Genomic DNA, 21,829 nt, shown 5'->3' with positions numbered 1-21,829 from the left:
CACACCACTTGCATAGTGTACCCAGCTAGAGGGGTGACTTATCTATGCCAGGGCAGTGGTTTGTAGGCAGGGCACACAGGATTGCGTGCCATGTTGACTCTTCACTTTGTTCTGCACCAAGACACGCAGCCTGTACCGGCAGTGTGTGAGTCTCAGGGTACAGGACCTCTAAGGGTGGCACAATAAGTGCTGCAGCCCTTAGAGGCTTTCTCTGGTCACAGTGCCCTGGGTACCTGTGGTACCATTTACCAGAGGCCACAGATGCCAATTGGGTTGTAGCTTCAATGCAAGTTTAGGGAAGGAACATAGGCCCTGGGTACCTGATTAGCAGGAGCCCAGGGCACACTCAGACAAACAATATCAGCAACTCAGCAAAAAGTAGGGGCGTACCAGGCAAGAAAGAGGTCACTTTCTCACACAAATCATCCTTCAAAAACATGAATGATTTGTTTTAGTTATTGGGGTTTAGCAGCTCATAGTGGCATTTATATAAAGATGATTAGAAACAAGCTGGAAAATTGCAGCTAGTTGACAAAAATACTCTGACAACAACTATTCCTGATATTAACTAAATCTTTAAAGTCAGTGTAGGTCTGACTGCATTTCATTATTCTGTTGCAATATATAAGTAGGAGTGATATATTTGAAAACATATCAGTTGAAAAATTAAGATTCATGGGTGAGATACGGTACAATAAAACTCTAGTCTTTGAAGTTCAAATTATTTTACAACTCCCATTTCCCTATTTTTAATTTCTAGGTACATTTTTCTGCAGTAGATAGTAGATGCAACTTTGTGCTGTTGGTCCAATAAGTAAACAACCTGTAAGGGCTTCGTTCACCAAACCTAAGTCATAGCCCACTTCATCTCAGACTAAAACATTCTGGCATTTGGTACCAACAAATAATCATACATGGGACTTAGCTGGCAATTCTAATCATAATAGATAGAAATATAAATGTTTTTCACAATCCAGTCCTTCATTTCTCAAGAGGACGTCCCAATTAATTACTTCTTCATTTGCATTTGGAATAATTATCCTTCTATGTCCACATCTTAAGCCTTCTGCTTAGACCTTTGCACAACATTTCAGATGTTAAATCCTTTTTGAAATCACCATACTCCCAAATAAATTCATTATCATCACTTCTCCATAGGACTTGACCATTAAACAATGTGAGGAGAACTAGCCCAGAGTTGGCATGACATAGAAAGTTTTTAAGGGTGTCCATAATCATTTGAAGCACAAGTATTCAGTCTCATATCAAAAATATGCCAGAAGCAAAGATAAAATATTGCCTTAGCTTCCAACATTAACAACTAACATGATAAAGGGAGACAACTCTTGTTAATGTGCCTCTTTGGACCCTCTCTTCAACAGAGGGGAATGGGGGAACCAATTGATTTTTAATAAAGGACTTTTACCGACCACTACCACTGGTGGTATTCTTCATCCTCAGTTTCTTACCTAGTAGCACAAGTGTATTTGGGTGCTCTAAACAATTTTGGTAAGGTGAGTTCTTTTTATTGGAGGGTGCTATGGTATCTTAGATTTAAAAAATGCCTATAGATTATCCCTAAACTGATTGTGTATTTCTTTACTGAGGGTTTCTTAATAAGGTTAACACCAAGTCAGGATGTCCTAGGAGTATACAATGTACAAAGATATCTAGGGTTGACATGTTTCAATCAATAAAAATCAAATAGAAATAGGTTGTCTGGCTTTCTTATGGACCATTGCCCAAAATCCCTCGTGACTTATTTCAAAGGCTGTAAACTATGTGTGTGGTCCCATCAACTGTGCATCCATGATACACTGTGCAAGGTTATACCAGCCAATTGTATGGGGAACTCCCCTCATCTTTATATCAGTGAATATAGGTAGAGAGACATTGGGTATTATTCATAGCTCATTTTTGCAAGAAAAACTGTAATTGGTAGAGCACTCCACACTCATAACTTGTGATGTAGGTTCTCAAACAGTTTCCATATAATTTTACAATACAATCAAAAGCCAACACACACTGCCTTAGTGATGAGGTAGGATTGTTATTGGTGCATACCAACATATGTGAAGCACACCTGCGTGTTTAATACATGCAGACAAAACAAAAACTAAACTAAAACCTGGTCATGCATTTGTTTCATATATTTTAAGGCCCCCAGGGGTCCAATAGGTGAGAGGGCCCTTTAGCCTCATTCTACAACAGAAAAATAGTACTCGTTATGTTGTGCAAACTGCATCATTTTCACTTTTGTTAGGAAATCATTAGTGCAGAAGACAGCAGGAATAGAGTCTTGAGTCGGTGCATATTATTTGCATATCTTCAAAGAGTGTCTGCTACTGTTCTTCAGTGGATGATAAACAGACATAATATCATGTTTTTATTTTCGACCTACCAAAATATCGATTTGTAAATATCGGAGGTATAGAATATCGACATCAAGAATATCGGTGACCAGAACATCGACATGAAGGTAAGAAATATTGTTTTTTTTAATATCGAAGTCAGTAATATCGTTTGTTAAAATATAGTTGTTAATAATATCGATATTTATATTAGTGGTCTGTATTTTAGTATGTATGTTAAAAGTATGTGATCTAATGTTTTTTGTATAAGTATATTTGTTTTTTTAATGTATGTGTGAAATTTTTAGAAGTTATTTTTTTATGTGAAAGAAATTTTGCGTATTTTCATTCTGTAGCGGATTGTGGATTTAAAGTGGAATAGGGTGGGAAGTAATTTAATTTTAATAAAGTAATCAATAATTGTTATTGATTATTATTTAAAATTACATTTTTATTAATTAAATATTAATTGGTTATTACATTTTAATCATTGATTAATTAACCAGTTAATTTAATTGTGTTACTATTTTGGGAGTGGGTTGAGGGTTTATAGGGGACTAGGGTGGGAAGTTATTTAAGTATAATTAATTAATTAATTTGAATAATTAATATTTATGTATTTAATATTTCATATTGTTAATTGTGGTAATAATTCATTATCAATTAGTTATTAATTGGGAGTTAATTATTAATAATTAATTAGTAAATATCTATCTTTATTTTTGAGGAGCAGGTTGTGGGTTTATAGGGAAATAGGGTTGGAAGTAATGTCATTATAATTAACTAATTAATATTTTTTTATTAATTAATATATATGTATTTATTTTTATATTGTGACATTTTTTTATTAATTTGATATTAATTATGTATTCTTTGCTTGTTAATTAATAATAATTAATTGGTAAATATCTTCATTCTGTTATTTTTTAGAAGCGGGTTACATTTTTATATATTTTAAAACATTGTTTATTATATTATTTATTTTAAATAGTTTTATGGTGTTAATAGTGTGACATATTTTATTTTTGATTGATTTTAAAATGCTTGTTAATGTTTAATAATTAATTAATTAATTATCAAACAATTAGGTTAATAGTGTTATCCTTCACAATATTGGTAGTGTCATTTATATGGGAATATGGTGGGAATTGCATTTTTTATTATTAGTTAATATTTTGAGAATTAATTTTAAATATTTAGTGTGAGTGGGAATAGTTAATTATTGCCCTCCACTATCCAACATTTTTCCTACTGTTGTACTTCCTGGAGTGGAAAAAGTAATTGTTACCCCTCCGCTATCCAACACTTTCCCTACTGTTGCACTTGCTGGAGTGGGAATAGTAATTCTTACCCCTCCGCTATTCAACAGTTTCCTTACTGAGTGGGAATCGTCATTTTTACACCTATGCTATCCAACATTTTCCTCACTTTTGCACTCTGTGGAGTGGGAATAATAAATTATTACCTCCACTATCCAACACTTTCCCTACCATTGCACTCGCTGGAGTGGGAGTCGTAATTTTATCCACTCCGCTATGCAAAACTTTCCCTACTGTTGTACTCCTTGAAGTAGGAATAGTTATTTGGACCCCTATGCTATCCAACACTTTCCCTACTGTTGCACTCTATGGAGGGGAAATATTAATTTTTACACATACGCGATTCAACACTTTTTTAGAGTCGCACTCCCTGAAGTGGGAATAGTAAATTATTCCCCTACCCTATCCAACAATTTCCCTACTGTTTTACTTGCTGGAGTGGGAAGAGTCAATTATTCCCATATGCTATCCAACACTTTCCCTACTGTTGCACTCCCTAGAGTGGGAATAGTAAATTATTTCCCTCTGCTATCCAACATTTTCCCTACTGTTACACTCCCTGGAGTAGGAATAGTAATTTTTACCCCTACGCTATCCATCATTTTCCGTACTGTTGCACTCCCTGGAGTGGGAAGAGTAATTATTACCCCTACACTATCCAACACTTTCCCTACTGTTGCACTCTATGGAGTGGTAATAGTAATTTTTACACCTACGCTATCCAGCTTTCTTTAATGTCGCACTCACTGAAGTGGAAATAGTACATTATTCTTATACGCTATCCAACACTTTCCCTACTGTTTTATTTGCTGGAGTGGGAATAGTAAATTATTCCCCTACGCTATCCAACACATTCTCTACTGTTGCACTTTCTGCCGTGGTAAAAGTAATTTTATCATCTCCACTATCCAACTTTTTGTTTACTGTTGCTGTTAATACAGTGTGAAATATTTGTAAAATATTAACAAAAATGTTTTAATTTGTTAGATTATTATATATATAATGTATTTTTATTTTACTGGTCTATGTATATATATATATGTATGTATTTATAATTTTTAATAGTATTCTAATACTTTATAATTTATTATAATATTTATTTTGTAATATAAATTACATTCATATATTATATTTTATATATATGTATGCTTATTTTTTATTAACATTATATTTATTATTTATAAATTTGAACATTTTCCAATAATTCAAACTATGGGGTCCATTATGATGACGGGCGGATTGCCATCGCCCGTCTGTCGGTGGCGATCCGCCCGCCATTACCCACCGCCTTCCGACCATTTCCCCCCCACCAAATTATGATGGCGGTGGGGACCCCGGTGAACGGAAAGACCGTCCGACGGTTTTCAGACAGTCCGACAGGCGACCGGGCAGAAAGGGGCTTCAATATGGTGGTGGTGTCTGCAAGACACCGCCATCCATATTAGGATGGGCGGTGGTGCAGGGCTTTCCATGGCTGAGACCCTGCCATGGAAAGCCAGGCGGAGTTTGCTTTTGGGGCCCATTGCGGGCCCCCAGGGGTTGGGGCTGTACTTGGGGAATACCCATGGTACACCCCTCCATTTGCATGCACAATGTGGCAGGCACCGCGCGGTGCCTGCCACGTTGTGCATGCAAATGCATGACATGCATATATTGTATTGTGGCGGGTGCTGCTTACACCGTGGCGGTGGCATCCTAATTTCTATGGTGTCACCTATGACGGTAAGTCCCGTTTCCCAGTGCGGGTCCTAGGATGCTTGATTCCGGTCCAGGGAAGACATGGCTTGGCAGTTCGGGCTGGACTTTTCCCATGAGGCACAGGGTCAAGACTGATTTGCATATGGCCATGTCTGAACTGGGGTGGCATGGTGAGCAAAATAACGATGGATGCTGAAAAAAGCAACAGAGGTATAGAAAGAAGCAAGAGAAGTGCAGCAAGAGGCAAATGAGGTGCAGAAAGAAGCAAGAGCAGTGCAGAAAGTACCCACAGAGGTGCAAAGAGAGGCAAGAGGGGTGCCAAAAAATGTAAGAGAGGTGCACAAGGAGCCAAGAGAGGTAAAGAAAGAGGCAGGAGGGGTGCAGAAAGAAGCAACAGAGGTAAAAGAAAGAGGCAAGAGAGGTGCATAAACAAGCAGGGAAGGTACAAAAAGAAGAAACAGGGGTACAGAAAGAGGCAAGAGAGGTGCAGAAAGAGAAAAGAGGGGTGAAGAAAGAGGCAGGAGGGGTGCAAAACGAAGCAAGTGAGGCACTGAAAGAGGCAAAAGAAGTGCAGAAAGATGCAAGAGAGGTGCAGAAACAAGCAAGAGAAGTGCAGAAAAAGTCAAGAGAATTGCTGAAAGAAGCAAAAAAAGCAAGAAAAGTACAGAAAGAGGCAAGTGAAGTGCAGAAAGAGGCAAGAGAAGTGCAGAAAGAGGCAAGGGGGTACAGAATTTTGCAAGAGAGTAGCAGATAAAAGCAATAGCAGTGCAAAAAGAACCAACAGAGGCGCTGAAAGAGGCACGAAGGGTGCAGAAAGAGATAAGAGACGTGCAGAAAGGAGCAACATAGGTACAGAAAGAGGCAAGGGTGGTACAGAAAGAGGGAAGAGAGGTGTAGAAAGAGGCAAGAGAGTTGCAGAAAGAAGGAAGAAGGGTGCAGAAAGAAGCAAGAGCAGTGCAGAAAGAAGCAAGAGAAGTGCAGAAAGAGGCAAGAGAGGTGCAGAAACAGGCAAGAGAATTGCAGAAAGAAGCCACGGAGGTGAAGAAAGAAGCAACTGAGGTGCATTAAGAGACAAGAGGGGAGCAGAAAGGGTGAAGAGGAGTGTAGAAAGAGGCACAAGTGCTGCAGAAAGAAGGGACAGAGGTGCAGAACAAGGCAAGAGAAGTGCAGAAAAGCAGCAGAGATGCAGAAATGGGGAGGAGGGATGGAGAAAGAGGAAAGAGGGATGCAGAAAGAAGCAAGAGAGGTGCAGAAAGAAACAAAAGAAGTGAAGAAAGAAGCAACAGAGGTAAAGGAGGCAAGAGGGGTGCAGAAAGAGGAAAGAGGGGTATAGAAAGAGGCAGAAGGGTTGCAGAAAGAAGGGACAAAGGTGCAGAAAGAAGCAAGAGAAGTGCAGAAAGAAGCAACAGAGGTGCAGAAAGAGGGATGAAGGGTGGACAAAGAGGCAAGAGAACTGCAGATAGAAGCAAGAGAGATGCAGAAAGTGGGAAGAGGGGTGTAGAAAGAGGCAAGAGGGAAGCACAGAGAAGCAAGAGAGGTACAGAAAGAAACAAAAGAAGTGCAGAAATAAGGAACAGGTGTGCAGAAAGAGGAAAGCGGATTGCAGAAAGGGAGAAGAGTGGTGCAGAAAGAGGCAACTGAGGTGCAGAAAGAAGCAAGAGGAGTGCAGAAAGAAGCAACAGAGGTGGAGAAAGATGCAAGAGGAGTACAGAAAGAGGCAAGAACAGTGCAGAAAGAAGCCAAAGAGGTGCAGAAAGAGGCAAGAGAACTGCAGAAAAAGGCAAGAGAGTTGAAGAGGAAGAGGCAGGACAGGTGCACAGAGGCAGAAGGGGTACAGAAAGAGGCAAGAGGGGTGCGGAAAGAAACAAGAGAAGTACAGAAAGAAGCAACAGAGGTGCTGTAAGAGGCAAGAGGAGTGCAGAAAGAGGGAAGAGGCATGCAGAAAGAGGCACAAGGGGTGCACAAAGAAGCAACAGAGGTACAAAAGAAGAAAGAGAACTGCATCAAGAAGCAACAGAGATGCAGAAAGGGGGAAGTGGGGTGGAGAAAGAGGCAATAGGGATACAGAAAGAAACAAGAGAGGTGCAGAAAGAAGGAACAGAGGTGCAGAAAGAGGCAGCAGGGGTGCAGAAAGAGGGAACAGGTGTGCAGACAGAGGCAAGTGGGGTGCAACAAGAGGGAAAAGGGATACAGAAATATACAAGAGAGGTACAGAAGGAAGCAAGGGCAGTGCAGAAAGAAGCAATAGAGGTGGAAAAATAGGGAAGAGGGTGCAGAAAGAGGCAAGAGAGATACAGAAATATGCAAACAAGGTGCAGAAAGAAGCAAGAGCAGTGCAGAAAGAACTAACAGAGGTGCAAAAAGAGACACGCGGGGTGCAGAAAGAGGTAGGAGAGATGCAGAAAGAGGCAAGAGAGATACAGAAAGAAGCAGGAGGGGTGCAAAAAAAGCAACAGAGGTTCAGAAAGAAGCAAGAGAGGTGCAGAATCAGACAGGAAAGGTGCAGAAATAGGGAACAGGGGTACCAAAATAAGAAAGAGAGGTGCTGAAAGAGGGAAAAGGGGTGCAGAAAGAAGCAAGAGGAGTACAGAAAGAAGCAAGTGAGGTGCAGAAAGAAGCAACAGAGGTGCAGAAATGCACAAGAAAGGTACAGAAAGAAGCAAGAGAAATGTAGAAAGAGGCAAGTGAGGTACATAAAGAAGAAAGAGCAGTGGATATAGAACCAACAGAGGTGCAAAAAGAGGTAAGAGGGGTGTAGGAGAGTAGGATCTGCTTCACATGTTTACTCCCACTTTTTTGCTGGTGTTTCACTGTTTTTCGACTGTAGTCTGGCTGGGACCCTGCTATTCAGGGCCCCAGCCTAGCTGCTTCCTCTCTAAAATGATTCCATGCCCTTTAGGTATAGTTCAGATTGGATCTGAGGCGCCCTTATAAGTCCCTAGTATATGGTATACCATGTACCAAGGGCATAGGTACCCCAGAGGCCTACCAGGAGCTGAAGCATGTATTATGCCACCCCTGGAAAGCCACCCAAAATGACACCACAGGTCTGCTACTGCAGCCTGAATAAGGTGGTGCATGCACACCTTGGTGAGATATATGTTCACTATATCTCACCATATACTGCACATATAAACCTATCAGTCACCCCTATGGCAGTCCTTATCAATCCTGAAGGCAGGGTGCTTGGCTGTATGTGAGGGAGTGCCCAGGCATGAGCTGAGCCCCTCTGCAGCCTCCGGAATCTCTTCTCCAGGTTGTGAGTAGTTCAGTCCGACTATGTACTCTTAAGTGTATTATAACCAAACATTGGTAGAAACTTAATAGAGCCCTGGCATCACAAAATGCATGCTGCAGCCACAGACACAAGTCTGGCCTCCTACTGCTGACCTAAACTCCGGCAGGGGAGGCCTGGACAATAGCTTTCCTGTCACAGACAGGATTATGTGTATTGGGGCTGGGTGGGAGCACTCTCTGAGTGCTTTGCAGTCCTGCACTGGGGGCACATTTAGTGTCCCTGTGCATAGTCCAGCTCAAACCGGTTCAAGGGCTTCCAGCCCCTGCTCTGGCACGAAACTGGATAAAGGAAATGGGTGTAGCCACCCCTCTGTCCAAACCCTCCCATAGGTGGGTCCCGAGAGTATGTCTAACCCCCTTACTCAGTATAAGTATGGGACCCCAGTCCTTAGGACTTTAGATTACCCTGGACGAAACTCTGAAGCAGAATCCTGGACCTTTGACCCTCTGCTCAAGACCAGAGAACCTAAGAAATCTCCCTCTGGGGTCAAGGAGTGACTCTCCTGCTTGGCAGGCACCAATGAAGCAATTTGCCGGTCTCCATTATCGAAGCTCCCACGGACTCCGAAGTGTTTGCAGCCCAGGAAGAGGATTTCCAGTCATCTCAGAGGCCGACCCGAGTTCCCAGCAAAGCTGAGACCCGCAGCCCTTGTGAGTAGCGTGGAACCGGAACTCCTGTTCACCATGCATTTTTGCAAGTGCATTGACTTCTCAACATCTCTTCAAGTCATGCTTTGGCTGACTTGTAGCCCTTACCTCGAGCACTTAATTCACCAAAGATTGTTGGCCTGGTCATTCCGATTGACCCGTGGGTTGCCATTTTGTGTTTCGTCTTCAGGTCCCTTCGCGATCTCTGGTCCGTTAAATGGTGGATCCCTGTGGGGGTAACTTTGTATTTCCTTGGGCTTCTCTGGTTGCTCCAGATGTGCCCTGACTCCCAACCAACTGTTGAGTCCCTCAGACCTTGCTGGTCTACATCGAAACATCTTTCTCGTTTCTGCATTGGTTGCTTTTGCCAAGGCTTGTTGTGTCCAATTCGGACACCAATACTGCAGCACTCGACATCCTTTGTGGGACAGCTCGAATCCAGCTCCTGGTTGTCCTCGACATCTCCTGGACCTCGTGGCTGAAGAGTCAATTTTCACCTCTTTCACCTGAAATCACCCGACATCGGTGGGCATCTGTCCATCGACTTCCTGGTCATTGGCTAGTGACCCAGACTCTGTCCCCTCTGCTTTCAGGTTCTTCTCATCTTTGATCCAGGCTTGGATCTCTTCGGACACTTCGCATCTTCACGGCAGCAGCACTTCTTCGCCAGCTCCTATTGAAATTGACGACGCGACCCGACGCAAAAGACACCTATGCACCCGGCTTCCCTGGGTGAGGTAACATGAGTACTCCGGTGCCCCCGTGGGTGCTAGCCGTAGAATTTCCTAAGTCCAAAAGGGTTTGGTCCTGACTCAATTCTAAGTGTTCCTAATCTTTAAAAATCTAACCGTGACGTTCCCCATAAAAGCTAACGGGAGATCGCGGCTGTGTTCACACACTGCACACGGCCCCCATGGGTCCCCTGTGTCACTACCTTGGGTGGTTCCTTAGGGTTCCAGCGATTCTACAGGCTCTAGGCCTTGTGTCTAGTTAAGTTGTGGTTCTTATACCACTATTTTAGTATATGGCTTGGCTCACCCCTAGGGCCTGACGTGTATTTGTGCTATTTTACTGTTATTATTGAAGTGTAACTTATGTGTTTTGACCTCTAGTCTCATAAAGAGACTAGGAAGGTGTGTTTAGTAATAAATACATATATTTTATATATATACCTTGTGTGGATATCTTTCATTTAGTGATTCAAGAGATTATAGACTGGCAAAACAAGCTGCTTTACATTCCTTCAAGACTTAGCCTGAAGGCTGTTCTCCATAGCTACCACTACGATAGCTTTCAATAAAGGTTGTATTTAACCTATAACCAATAAGGGGTTGTTTGGACTGATACAAGGTGCCCACTATAACTAGTGGACAACATATATCAGGCCAACTTCTCACAACCGGAGCGCCCCATCAGTTTAGAAAATTTCACGAAGATTTGTCAACTGGCGCCAAGGATAGTGGCAAATCAAAAAAACGCTTTTCCTATGGAAACTAGGTCCTAGCTATAACTACCTACTGGCGACAGCCAGGAGGTGTTATATATATAGAAAATAGGAGGGTCCCAAAATGTGTTTTCCCCATGCAATTTTCCATAGGGACATTTAGTCGCAGCAACTGCCCGAACTGCTGAACGGAATGACACCAAATTTGGCAGAAAGGTAGACCTTGGTTCAGAGTCATGCCTTTTTCTTAAATGGTGTAAATCCGTTCAGTAGTTCCTGAGAAAATCAAAATCACATATGTATCTGGGCGGAGCCTAACCACACATCTCATCGTGAAATCTGATTGGCTGTCAGCACTTCATCCAAGAAGTGGTTGCAGCCATCTTGGGACCAATATACATGATAGCACCTCATTAAAAGCATTGGAGTTAATAGAAGCTTTTAAGACTTTAGTTACATTATAAATCATTTGTTGATGGTACCATACTCATTTTAGGAGTTGTGGTGGGTTCTAAGGTGATTTTACCATGTGAAAAAGCCTTCTGCTGGGATATCATGAATCATGTTTGAGAGAAAAATATTTTCTCATGCTTTTCCCACAGAGGTTTGGAAGCTGATCTATAAGCTAAACTAAGAGCATATTTTCTGTAAATTCACATTATCTTTCTCAGCCATGTGAGAATGAAGTCTGACATTCTCAGTAAAACATGTACATCCAACAAGGGCAGAGACTGTCAGTTGATTCCTTTGTGTTCTACTGCAGCTTCCTAGAGTGTTCTAAAGAACAACTAGAGCGCTAACAGTCCTACTTATGACAAACGTATGGCACACCTGAAGCCATCTTGATTGGAATAAAGTGGTAACTCTTAAAACATTTAATTTAAAAAGGAACAACATGAGGGGGTTCATTTTGCCATAAAAAGTATGATTAGTGCTGCAGAAAGAAAAATGAGGGCACATTTTGAGTGACTTCTCAAATCCTCTTCTATTTCATTAAAAAATTCTGACATGTAGACTGAAACATGCACTTTCAATACCAGCAGCAGAATTCCCTGGTGAGCAGTAGCTTTACTACAGTGATCTAATGAGCAACTAGAGTGCTAACATTCTGAATTTATGGCAAATATGTGACACATCTGAATGCCTTCTTCATGGAATCAAAGTAAAAAACTGAAAGTATTTCCTACTGAGGAGACATTAGTAAATGATGAAATTAGGAAACTTCATAACAAATAAGTCTCCCAAGATAGCCACCAGAGACAAAAGAGCCCAAATGTAGCACAAATATCACCCAGATGTAGCCCAAGTATAGCCCAATGACAGAATGCCCCAGAGTGTTCTAAAGAAAAACTAGAGCGCTAACAGTCTTACTTATGACAAAGTCCTCAAATCCTCTTCTATTTCATTAAAAAATTCTGACATGCAGACTGAAACATGCACTTTGAATACCAGCAGCAGACTTCCCTGGTGAGCAGTAGCGTTACTACAGTGATCTAATGAGCAACTAGAGTGCTACCATTCAGAATTTATGGCAAATGTGTGATACATCTGAATGCCTTCTTGATGGAACCAAAGTAAACCAGCATTGAAAATGCAACAGGTCTCACCCTCGTTTAAGGTAAAGTAATTCTGTTTGTAATTAGGTGGCTTTTTAGCTATGCTTGTATTAGTGTTTTTCAAACTTTCATGTACATAACATGCATATGTATGCATATATGTATATGAAATTGTATATGTATGCATGCATTTATATTTGTATTTATATAGATATGCAGATTATATATATGTTTATATATATGTGTATATATATATACACATATATATATATATATATATATATATATATAAATGCATATATATGTGCATATGTGTGCGTGTAGAGAGAGTTAGAGAGGTAGAGAGGTAGAGTTGGGAGAGGTAGAGAGTAATAGAGAGAGAGGTAGAGTGAGGTAGAGAGTAGAGAGTGAGTAATAGAGAGTAGAGAGTGAGTAGTAGAGAGTAGTAGAGAGTGAGTAGTAGAGAGTGAGTAGTAGAGAGTGAGCAGTAGAGAGTAGTAGAGAGTGAGTAGTAGAGAGTAGTAGAGAGTGAGTAGTAGAGAGTGAGTAGTAGAGAGTGAGTAGCAGAGAGAGAGTAGTAGAGAGTAGTAGAGAGTGGTAGAGAGAGAGTAGTAGAGAGATGGTAGTAAAGAGTGAGTAGTAGAGAGTAGTAGAGTGAGTAGTAGAGTGAGTAGTAGAGTGAGTAGTAGAGTGAGTAGTAGAGTGAGTAGTAGAGTGAGTAGTAGAGTGAGTAGTAGAGAGTGAGTAGTAGAGAGTGAGTAGTAGAGAGTGAGTAGTAGAGAGTGAGTAGTAGAGAGTGAGTAGTAGTAGAGTGAGTAGTAGAGTGAGTAGTAGAGTGAGTAGTAGAGTGAGTAGTAGAGTGAGTAGTAGAGTGAGTAGTAGAGTGTAGTAGAGAGTGGAGTAGTGAGTAATAGAGAGTAATAGAGAGTAGTAGAGAGTGAGTAGTAGAGTGAGTAGTAGAGTGAGTAGTAGAGTGAGTAGTAGAGTGAGTAGTAGAGTGAGTAGTAGAGAGTGAGTAGTAGCGAGTAGTAGAGCATGAGTAGTAGAGCATGAGTAGTGGAGAGTGAGTAGTGGAGAGTGAGTAGTAGAGAGTAGTAGAGAGCGACTAGTAGAGAGTGAGTAGTAGAGAGTGAATAGTAGAGAGTGAGCAGTAGAGAGTAGTAGAGAGTGAGTAGTAGAGAGAAAGTAGTAGAGAGAAAGTAGTAGAGAGTGAGTAGTAGAGAGTGAGTAGTAGAGAGTGAATAGTAGAGAGTGAGTAGTAGAGAGTGTGCTAGAGAGTGAATAGTAGAGAGTAGTAGAGTGAGTAGTAGAAAGTGAGTAGCAGAGAGAGAGTAGTAGAGTAGCAGAGAGTGAGTGGTAAAGAGTAGTAGAGAGTAGTAGAGTGAGTAGTAGAGAGTAGTAGAGAGTGAGTAGTAGAGAGTAGAGGAGAGTGAGTAGTAAAGAGTGAGTAGTAAAGAGTGAGTAGTAGAGAGAGAGTAGTAGAGAGTGAGTAGGAGAGTAGTAGAGAGTAGTCAGTCAGTGTCAGTCAGTGTTACTGTCAGTTAGTCAGTGTCCGAGTCAGTCAGTGTCAGTCAGTCAGTGTCAGTCAGTGTCTGTCAGTCAGTCAGTGTCGGAGAGTGTCAGTCAGTCAGTCAGTCAGTGTCAGTCAGTCAGTCAGTGTCAGTCAGTCAGTGTCAGTCAATCAGTGTCAGCCCCTTGACTGCGGAGGTCGATCATCCTCGATCCACCCATCCCCCATCTTCAAGGTAAGAGCCATCACCGCTTAACACTTTACTCACCCACCCCCGCAGCAACTCTCCCCCTCAAATCTCGCTCTCTTTTCCCCGCAGGTTCCAGACTATCTACCCTCCGGCCACCCCCCACACGGGATGCTTTGCACCCGTCCGGGCTAAATTGTCCCCCTTTAATCACCGCGAGTCCCCGTGTTCGTTTTTCAAACACCACGCTATCTGAGTTAGCTAATTAGTATACTGCTGCCCTCCGCTCACTTCTTTCGCATCGCAGCTCGCATGCCTTGGCTCTCCGCACATTCACGGACCTTCCACGCATTATTTTCGTCTCTCGCTATATCTTTTTGCCATCTTCACTATCTCTCCGCCTATCGTTTCGAACAGCCCTTGATGTAATGCTTGCCAACCTACAATTGTGTTACTCCATATCCCGCATTGTATACCGTCCTTTAATTTTGGCATTCACCCTAACATTTTCTTCCATTACCCACATTGTATACTACCGTGTAGATTCAAAATGTCATTATTTCGTTTAAGTATACGCGTATCTGACCCCTAATTCTGTTTCCATTCAATCAGTCACTTCTGTCTCTATTCAATCAGTCACATTGTATTGCTTTTATGTTTCCTACTCATATACTAATTCCATAATTATGGTTTTCTTCTCTCCCTCCTCCTATCCCTTATGTGTATCTATGTTGCTCTTTATGTATTGTTTTATAAGGCAATTGTTTACGGGCAATTTTACTTGTTTGTCCTGATGATGATCCGATATCCTCTTGATAAGGATCTAAACGCCGTCGACACAGTTGTCAGCCTTACACAAATTATTTATTGTACATAATTTATTGTGAAGGTGACCCCTTGTATATTAGTTGTTTCGCTATTTATGTATTTACTGACTGAAACAACCACGAAACTGCCTGAGCCTTTTGTACCTCACTGTTTATTTGATATGTAAGTCCTTGGATACAGGCTTGTATCCCACTGTCAATTGACTTACATCCTATATACTATTGTTGAAATATTATATATTAAAGGTGCCCTGTCCAGCTGGATACTGGAGCATATATAGCACTGATTGAGGCTATATTCATTGTATTTAATATTCTTTAATTTCTCAGGGACCACTGTCTCCTGTAACCAAAATCTCAATGGCATCATTATTTATGACTCTCCTGCCACCAAGGCGAAACTGAATTGACTCTGAGGGCCTAATTATGAGTCTGGCCATCCTCAGACCTCCAGATTAATGGTGGGACCATGCTGGAGGTCGTCTGGCTGCCACATTATGACCTTGCCGGTCGTGCCACCCTGGGACAACCGACTCCGCAAGGGAACCACCATTTCCTAGCGGGTGTGCAGCGGTCAAGAGGCATCTATACGATTGGCGGGACTGCGTCAGTCCCACCAAGCATATTACAACTTTCCTCCATGAAAACAGTAGCAGTGAGGAAAGAGGCCCCCCTTGTGCCTGACTCCACGCGGATGCACACAGCGGGGCACAACATGGGCCCCCTTGTGTGCATGCACCCCCAGTTCTAGCACGGCATGGACTTCACAGTCCATACCGTGCTCGAACTTCCTTTGACATTACCATTCTGGTACCTATTTTATAGTAACGGATCTGGGAACGGCAAAGGAACCACCCGTCCGTGACTAAAAAGGTAATATTATGGCAGGCGGTTCTCACGCAGGTTTGATGGTGCGATGACAGGGCGGTCCCGCCGTCGCACCTTCAAACTTGAATCGGGCCCTGAATGTTTTTTAAAATTATAACATGCTTTCACAGATTCAAACTTTGTAAAAATTTCAATTCATACAGTATAGTTTATTGAGCAATGACACCTGTATGTGCATTGCAACTAAAATGTAGAACTTTGAAATAGTTTTTTGATAAAATTCAACTTTCCAAATAACTATTGAAACTGTTAAAAAAAAAAATTGAGGAGACACTTCACAAAGGCATTTATGAGCTTGTGCCACAGTGATCCTGTAATACTACCTCACATTCTCAGAAATGTAATTCACATGGGTACAGATGTATATCTGCCACTAGTCCCGTCCTATGTCTCTCATAATTCTACATTTTTGGTATAAAAGTGGAAGAGACAGGCAGATTGGCAGGAAAGGGGAAATTAAATCACAGAAGGGCAGTTACAAAAAGGTAAATCAGTTGAAAATCATAAATGTTACTTGCACATCAACTCTAATAATGATAATACGGTCCAATCTGGCACATCTCTGCTCCAGCTAATTTTTGGGTCCAAAGGAATTGCACTTAAATCATTGGAGGCAGGCAATACTACAACCTTGCACTGATGGACATCTGTAAGAAAAACTGAAACAAAAGTTCAGAAAAATGGTTAAATAACACACTACATTGTAGGCCCACATAAATGACTTTTTAAAAAAAAACATGTTTAAAAGGGAAAAACATAAAATATTGGCAAAATTGTGCTCAAATCTCTACACTTTACAGACAACCATATTAATCATGCTGTAAGAAAATAAAAACAAAATAGAAAGCAGTATCTTAAAAAGTGTTTGTGCATAACTTTAGACATTGCAGCCACCCCAATACATTTTTAGACTATAAACTTGACTGGTGAACGGCGCAGATTTAGAAAATTACAAATATGTGAATTTAAAGATTAATCATAAAACTTATATGAACCATCTCACATCTAACGCTACGCAACACACATTTAAAATCATATCATAAATTGCATGTCACAACCACATTGCCCCACACATGCACACACCCACATCCACACACAAACACACACACACACAAAAAGTGTCTGTCAGGAAGATCAATGGTCAGCCTCACAGACACTCTTTATTTTTAAGTCAGAAAACCAGAAGCTAAGCATGTAGTAAATGTGCAGGCTCCTGGCTGCCTGAGCTCAACTTTGCTGAGCTGAAAAAGTCACTGCTCCTATGGGCATGACCGCTACAGCATGGCAAACTCGAGGACCTTCCTCCAACGATGAGAGGGAGCATCACTGATTTCCTCAGACCTGGGCACCTCAGTTCTAAGCCCTGAAGTGCCCAGGGCTGAGTGTCAATCAGTGACACCTCGTCACAGAGTGGATTTTTGACAGAATTCTCACTGACCGCATTCCACTATGTGATGAGTGAGGGAATGCTGACCCTAGGTCAGCCAATAAGGAAAGGCAACAGTCCTAGCCCTCCTGCAATCTCTGAGGCAGACTGCTTAGCATGCAGGGCAGCATGATTTTATTTGTAATGCTTGGTGCATGCGTGCAAGTATGCAAAAACATTTGGGAGCGAATGTTGAGACTGGATGTTTGTTTGTGTGTGTGTGAATGCATGAGTATGAGTGAGTTGTTATGTGTGTGTGCTCTTACTGCCACCTTCCCTGCTAAAATCACAGGCAGCCACTATGTATAACATACACAGAGATCTGCACTTTTGCAATGAAGAGCTATATTTGGCCAGATTTATCCCTAAAATATGCCTGAAATGTTGTCAGTTGAACTGTATTACCATATTCTTAGTCGTATGTGTCCTCATTTCATCAGAGCACGAAAGCACAAACCACTCCTACTGATGTAAGTCTCACCCTGCAGTGTCCTGAATTTAATTTAAGTAGAAAAATGTAAGCTCAGGCATAAGTGTAAATCTATGTCAGTCACGGCTACAGTCTGAGCACAGCAATGGGGCGGGCTGGCACATACCTCCCGGCTGGCCGGTCACTTCCGCCTCTCCAGCATTCCTGGCTTCTTGTGAGAAAAAGGAAGCAGGAAGCACCAGGGCTTCCATGCTCCCCAAAATCAATCGCAACACTGCAATGCACCGCTGTGATTGGTCTGAGCACCGTGACAAGACCCTCAGCCAGGGGCTGTAGTTGTGGGCATTCTCCATGCAGGCTGTAATGTAGCCTGTATGGAGCACAGGTAAAGTCCTTTCTTTTGCTGCTTTGAGGCAGTGGGGCGATGCTCCTCCACCTTGGATGAGGAGCCGCCACTGATTCTAAGTACACAATGAACTCCATACATTGAATTACCTCTCTGAATTTGGTGCAATGTTTTTCTAGCTTTTTTATAGACCTAAAATTGGAAGCCCCACCCCCCCCCCCCCCTTGGTGGCAGTTATTCTAATAATAAAAATCATGCTCATACTACAGAGGGGAAACTGGTGAAATTTGCCGTTCTCTCTTTGACCAAAATGTTTTCATCCATCCCAACCACTTTCTGAGATGCTCCTTGTTTTAGCACAAGCAAGTCGAACAGCGGTAGGCTATGGGAGGGGTTTGAAGCAGGAATGCTGATGGGCAGCACTGTTCACTGAAGGGATGTGTCCTTTATTGTTCTAGGTGACTGGCGAGATGATTCCAGATATGCAGGTGTTTGCTAACCTCCTCCACACTCACCTGGTGGGGACAGCAGTACAGGTGGTTCAATACAGGTAAGCAGAGCCGTTGTGTGGTGGAATCTCCGAGGGTGAATAGTAAGGCTTCTGGTTAGCAGGAAAATGGTGACACATTAACAGGAATGTACAGGGCACATTTATGAATAGATTACGCAGCGCACCACGTCACCTTGCTGCACTGCGTGTTAGGCAAAGGGCAGGAATGCGGGTAATTACTAGAAGGCACTGTTCCAGGGTCGGTATGGTTGAAAGTCAACCAAGACCGTACCTCAACAAGAGGAAAGTAAAGAGGAAGGGATGGATCTATCTGTACGTGGTCTAGGATGGGGTACTCAGGATGGGGGGGAGACAACAAAAGTGTCTCTTGTTGCCCTCACACACCCCGAAGGATGTCATGCTTCATCATCGGGCAGTGCTCCTCGTCGGGCCGGCGGTGCAATGCCCTACGGGTCCCCCGAAGGGTCTCTTTAGCGGAGATCTTTTAAGAGAGCTGCCGATTGGTGCATGCGGGTATGTGGAGGGGGAGTGCCAGGGTCAGTGGTGACGGTAGTGTGTGCAGGAATAAAAATACCTAAGGGTTACCTGGGAAGCTAATTTAATAAGAAGGTACCCTTGGTACACTAAAAAACGTGGAAAGATGTTACTAATCAAAACGTAATGTGTCAGTAGTAACTGAAGATACAGGTCAAATGGTCGACATGTTTCGCGCCTTTTAGTGGTCAGAATGATCCATGGCGCTTCATCAGGACCAGTAGAGGTGAAGAGTGTGGGGAGAGGTGCCCAGACTATGTGTAGTGGGGGGGGTAAAATATCACCCTCTCACTCGGCAATAAAGGGGGGGGAGTACAGTGTCTCCTAAACAGGTAGTGTGTGAAAAAAGGAGTCTGTTGTGCCCCCTTTGCGTTGTACCTATAATAAGAGTTGGAATTACTCCTTGAGTTAAAAAGCGGCATAGGAGGCCCACACCATCTAGGGGGGTTGCTCAGGTGACGGCACTGGAAACCTGCCCGGTCCAGACGCCTGCTCGGAGGCAGGAATGCGCCATACTTGACATTAAACAGCCTTCCTGTCTTTTGCCTAGCGTCAACACAGGCGGCCTTGCACCATTGTGCGAGGGTGCCTATTTTTTAAACAGTTTTTGTGCAGGGAAGAACACCTTTCTGCACAAAAACAATCCTAAGAGGAATGTTCCTCATAGCAAGAGGAAGTAACAAGAAATAACGTTATTTCTTCTCATTACGCCTCAGTTCAGGAGGCGTAGCATTTTGACGCATTGCCAGATATACCAGTAATGATAATTCTGGGAAGGGAATGCACCAAAATCCATGGGTGGATGTGTGTCAACACCCACGCTCCACCCAGGGAACACCTTCCCAGCGCAGAGTAAGTCAAAACAGTGATTTGCACTGTGTTGCGCTCCTCTAGATTTATCAGGCCAAGCAAGAGTTGTGTCACCCTTGTGCCCCATTGCATGGCGCAAGGGTGATGCAACGCTTTGTTAAATATGCCAGAGTATATATTGTTTTATTATAATTAACATCTGTAAAGACAGATTTTGTATTTATAATTGATTCTCACAATGCAGACTTCAGAAGGATTTCCCTGTTTCGTTTGTTTCTGTTACCAGACTTCAGTTTCGTAGTCCAGATCGACACAGAGTTTTCATTATTGAAATTTTCAGGTTACGTCATGAAGGTAACTTAGCAACTTTTGAATAGGTCATGAGAGGAAAAAACACAGCATGCTTTTTATTTGCTCAACATAAGATCACCCTTATCTGCATAAAGGCGATGCAGTCTGGGGACATGGAAATACCTTAATAGCAGGCATGTTTGACCTGCTTTTGGGGAATGATGCTGGAGTCCAGGCCAAGAGGAAGACCTTTTTTACCAGTGACCCGATGCCAGATGTGATGATGATGGCACCGGATACAATCCAACACTGCTGTTAGAGATGTATCAAGTGCGATAAGTATGGCCTATTCCAAGCTGTGCACTCAAGCAAGGAGCATACCATGCAGATTTGGGTAATTAAAGGACCAAGGGGCATATTATCAAGCACGGCGTTAAAATTATCGCCGCTTTGGCGGCAGAAAACTGCTGCTAAAGTGGTGATAATGGGCTTGATAATATGCAGCAGAGAATTCCAATAGAAGCCCATGTTGACACCAGAACATGGGCTTCTATGGGAATTCTCAAGGGCATATTATCAAGACCATTATCGCCGCTTTAGCAGCAGTTTTCTGCCGCTAAAGTGGCGATAATTTTAACGCAGTTTCTTGATAATATGCCCCCAAAATCTTCATGTCCTGTTATTTACCAGGAATTCTTGACTCATGAAACATAGTTAGGCATGACCTGCTGAAATTCCTCTAGAAGATGAAGAGGTTATCACATCCTGTTACTGGGTGGAATAAAATCGGTACAACTTATAATTTAGAAATATGCAGTAAAAGTACTTACCACACATATGTAAACTGACTTGAGTCCTTATAATGGAGGGGCATGATTAATCCGACAAAACTGTTCATTAGTTTCTTTAAAAAAAATCGTGTTCTGGTTCATGTATTTTAATAATTGTATGAAATTCTATGCAACTAGAAAAAGAAAAAAATATATATAATTTTTTCTAAGAGAAATCCAAAAGTATTTGTGAAGCAAATAAATGTAACTGTAGGTGCCAAGTTAAATATCAGAAACAAATAAGACAAATATGAGCTATTTACAAAATCTAATACAATGGAATAATTAAATGTGTAGACAGTTATGTATCCAACACAGCCACCATAATAAAAAATAAATATTAGTCACTACTCGAAGATACATTTGTTACATTAGCATTAAAAGGCTTTAAAAAATGTGATGAGCAGGAGTCATTTTAATGTCTTCAGTTATGTAGATATTTGTGCCTTTTCAAGTAAACATAACCCAAGTCCATCATGTATGGACGGGAAGCAATTTAACATTTTTCTGATTGGTGGTAATGGATTTAATATCTGAAAAAACAGTGTTGCTTAACTTGTGGTTATTAAGGAGAAAAAATTAAATTAATAATATCAGTGTTGTCTCCAATATTCAAAATTTGTATATTAATTTCCCAAACACTCTTCCAAAATTCAAGCATAAGTAACAAAAATATATAAAAGTTGTTACAGGTAATTGTCATTGTGTTTAATGCCATTTTACTGGGGAGACCACTAAGTTGTATCAATGTAATTTATCAGAAGTCAATTATTATTACAAAAAGGTTAATCTTATCTAAGGGCACTGTTAATACATCCAAAACACCGAAAAGCCAAATTTTGCTGAATTGGTCAGACAAATCAGTTAATGGGAATTCTTCATTCCAGGACGAACCTACAATATTTAATGTTTCTTGAAGGCTTCTT

At 41.7% G+C, this 21,829-nt stretch overlaps 1 protein-coding gene across 1 annotated transcript in view; it reads left to right on the top strand.

The window, feature by feature from the left end:
* The window catches only part of LOC146813094 (putative DBH-like monooxygenase protein 2), a 156,871-nt gene that overhangs the window by 74,169 nt on the left and 60,873 nt on the right, over positions 1–21,829 (top strand). Inside the window, exon 8 of the mRNA XM_085620072.1 lies at positions 18,386–18,477. Within this exon, the coding sequence (XP_085476198.1) occupies positions 18,386–18,477 (92 nt within the window). The remainder of the gene's footprint in view (positions 1–18,385; positions 18,478–21,829) is intronic.

Source organism: Triturus cristatus, chromosome 7 (genome assembly GCF_964204655.1).
Source record: "Triturus cristatus chromosome 7, aTriCri1.1, whole genome shotgun sequence".
In the NCBI taxonomy this organism is placed as follows: Eukaryota; Metazoa; Chordata; class Amphibia; order Caudata; family Salamandridae; genus Triturus; species Triturus cristatus.
This window is presented reverse-complemented; position numbering and strand designations above follow the sequence as displayed.